At 41.8% G+C, this 1,160-nt stretch overlaps 1 protein-coding gene across 1 annotated transcript in view; it reads right to left on the reverse strand.

The window, feature by feature from the left end:
* Nucleotides 1-796: 796 nt before the first annotated feature.
* LOC105448380 overlaps nucleotides 797-1,160 on the reverse strand; it is a 3,528-nt gene continuing 3,164 nt past the window's right edge. Inside the window, exon 2 of the mRNA XM_011686902.1 lies at nucleotides 797-1,135. Within this exon, the coding sequence (XP_011685204.1) occupies nucleotides 797-1,135 (339 nt within the window). The remainder of the gene's footprint in view (nucleotides 1,136-1,160) is intronic.

Here is a 1,160-nt window from a genome sequence, read left to right on the forward strand (position 1 = left end):
TGTAATATGTTTTTCTCCGATACGATCCGTTTAATTGTCATCTGAGGATGGGATCACATGATTGCGATTTTCCAACGAACGATCTCACAACTAGCGAGAAGCGACCTTCGTGCGAGCGGAAAGCACAAAGCGCTAATGTAAAGTAGAAGTAATAAAAATTTTTTGTATTTTTACCCACTAAAGATGGCTCAATGCGGAGCCGAAACGTTTGGGTGATAATTATTATTGTTAAATATTTGTAATTTTAGCACTAACTTCGTGCAAGACTCACTAGCCCTTCATTTGATACTTCGTTAATTTTTAATTATATGAGCCAGAATAATATATTATATTTTTAAAAATTTAATTTGTTTTGTAATTGTTGGTTCTAAATTAGCGTTATTTTATTATTGTTGAAAAAAATTAATTTTTACATTTCCCTCCTGATGGAAGAGACCACCACCTTCTCGCGGTTTCCATTGAGCAACAATATATACGTTATAAAAGATAATTTCAATAAGAAAAATTACAAACTATAATTTTAAGAATTTTGAATATTTAAACATTTTAAACATAATAAAATACATTTTTATCAATAATACATATTTTTAAACAAAGAAACGTACATATTGGCCAAGAGTGGAAATTTGTATTTTTTAATATTAATTTTATTATAAAATTATATTGTGCTACAGCAATCAGCACAACTCGAGATTTGAGTCACTCGAGAGAAGAGTAACGCTGTGTATCGATCGGAGTCTTCGACTCGGAGCTGTAGCGCGAGCGAGGGATGGGGTGAACAACGTCACGCGGCTGCCTATCCCATCCAGTTGCTGTGGCTGTCAGAGGCTTTCGTGGCATCCCTGCCCGGTGGGCCCGTATCTCCATCTATCGCCAGGCACAGTCCTCGGCCACGCGGTGAGCCACAAAAGGTTTCCATCGTGAGGCGTGTCCTCGCAGCCAGCATAGGACCACCTGCGCATTCGTCCACGCGACAACGGGAATTGCCCTCTGGCCAAGCCCCCGCACCAGCCGATCCAGCAATCGGGCCAAGAGAACCGCGCCACACAGTTCCAGGCGTGGCACGCTCTGGGTCTTGATTGGAGCCACCTTGGTTCTCGCCGTCAAGAGACTCACCAGAACGCTGCCATCCCGCCTGGTAACCCGCGTATAGACCACCG

The sequence above is a fragment of the Wasmannia auropunctata genome, unplaced genomic scaffold (genome assembly GCF_000956235.1).
Source record: "Wasmannia auropunctata unplaced genomic scaffold, wasmannia.A_1.0 LD336088.1, whole genome shotgun sequence".
NCBI lineage: Eukaryota > Metazoa > Arthropoda > Insecta > Hymenoptera > Formicidae > Wasmannia > Wasmannia auropunctata.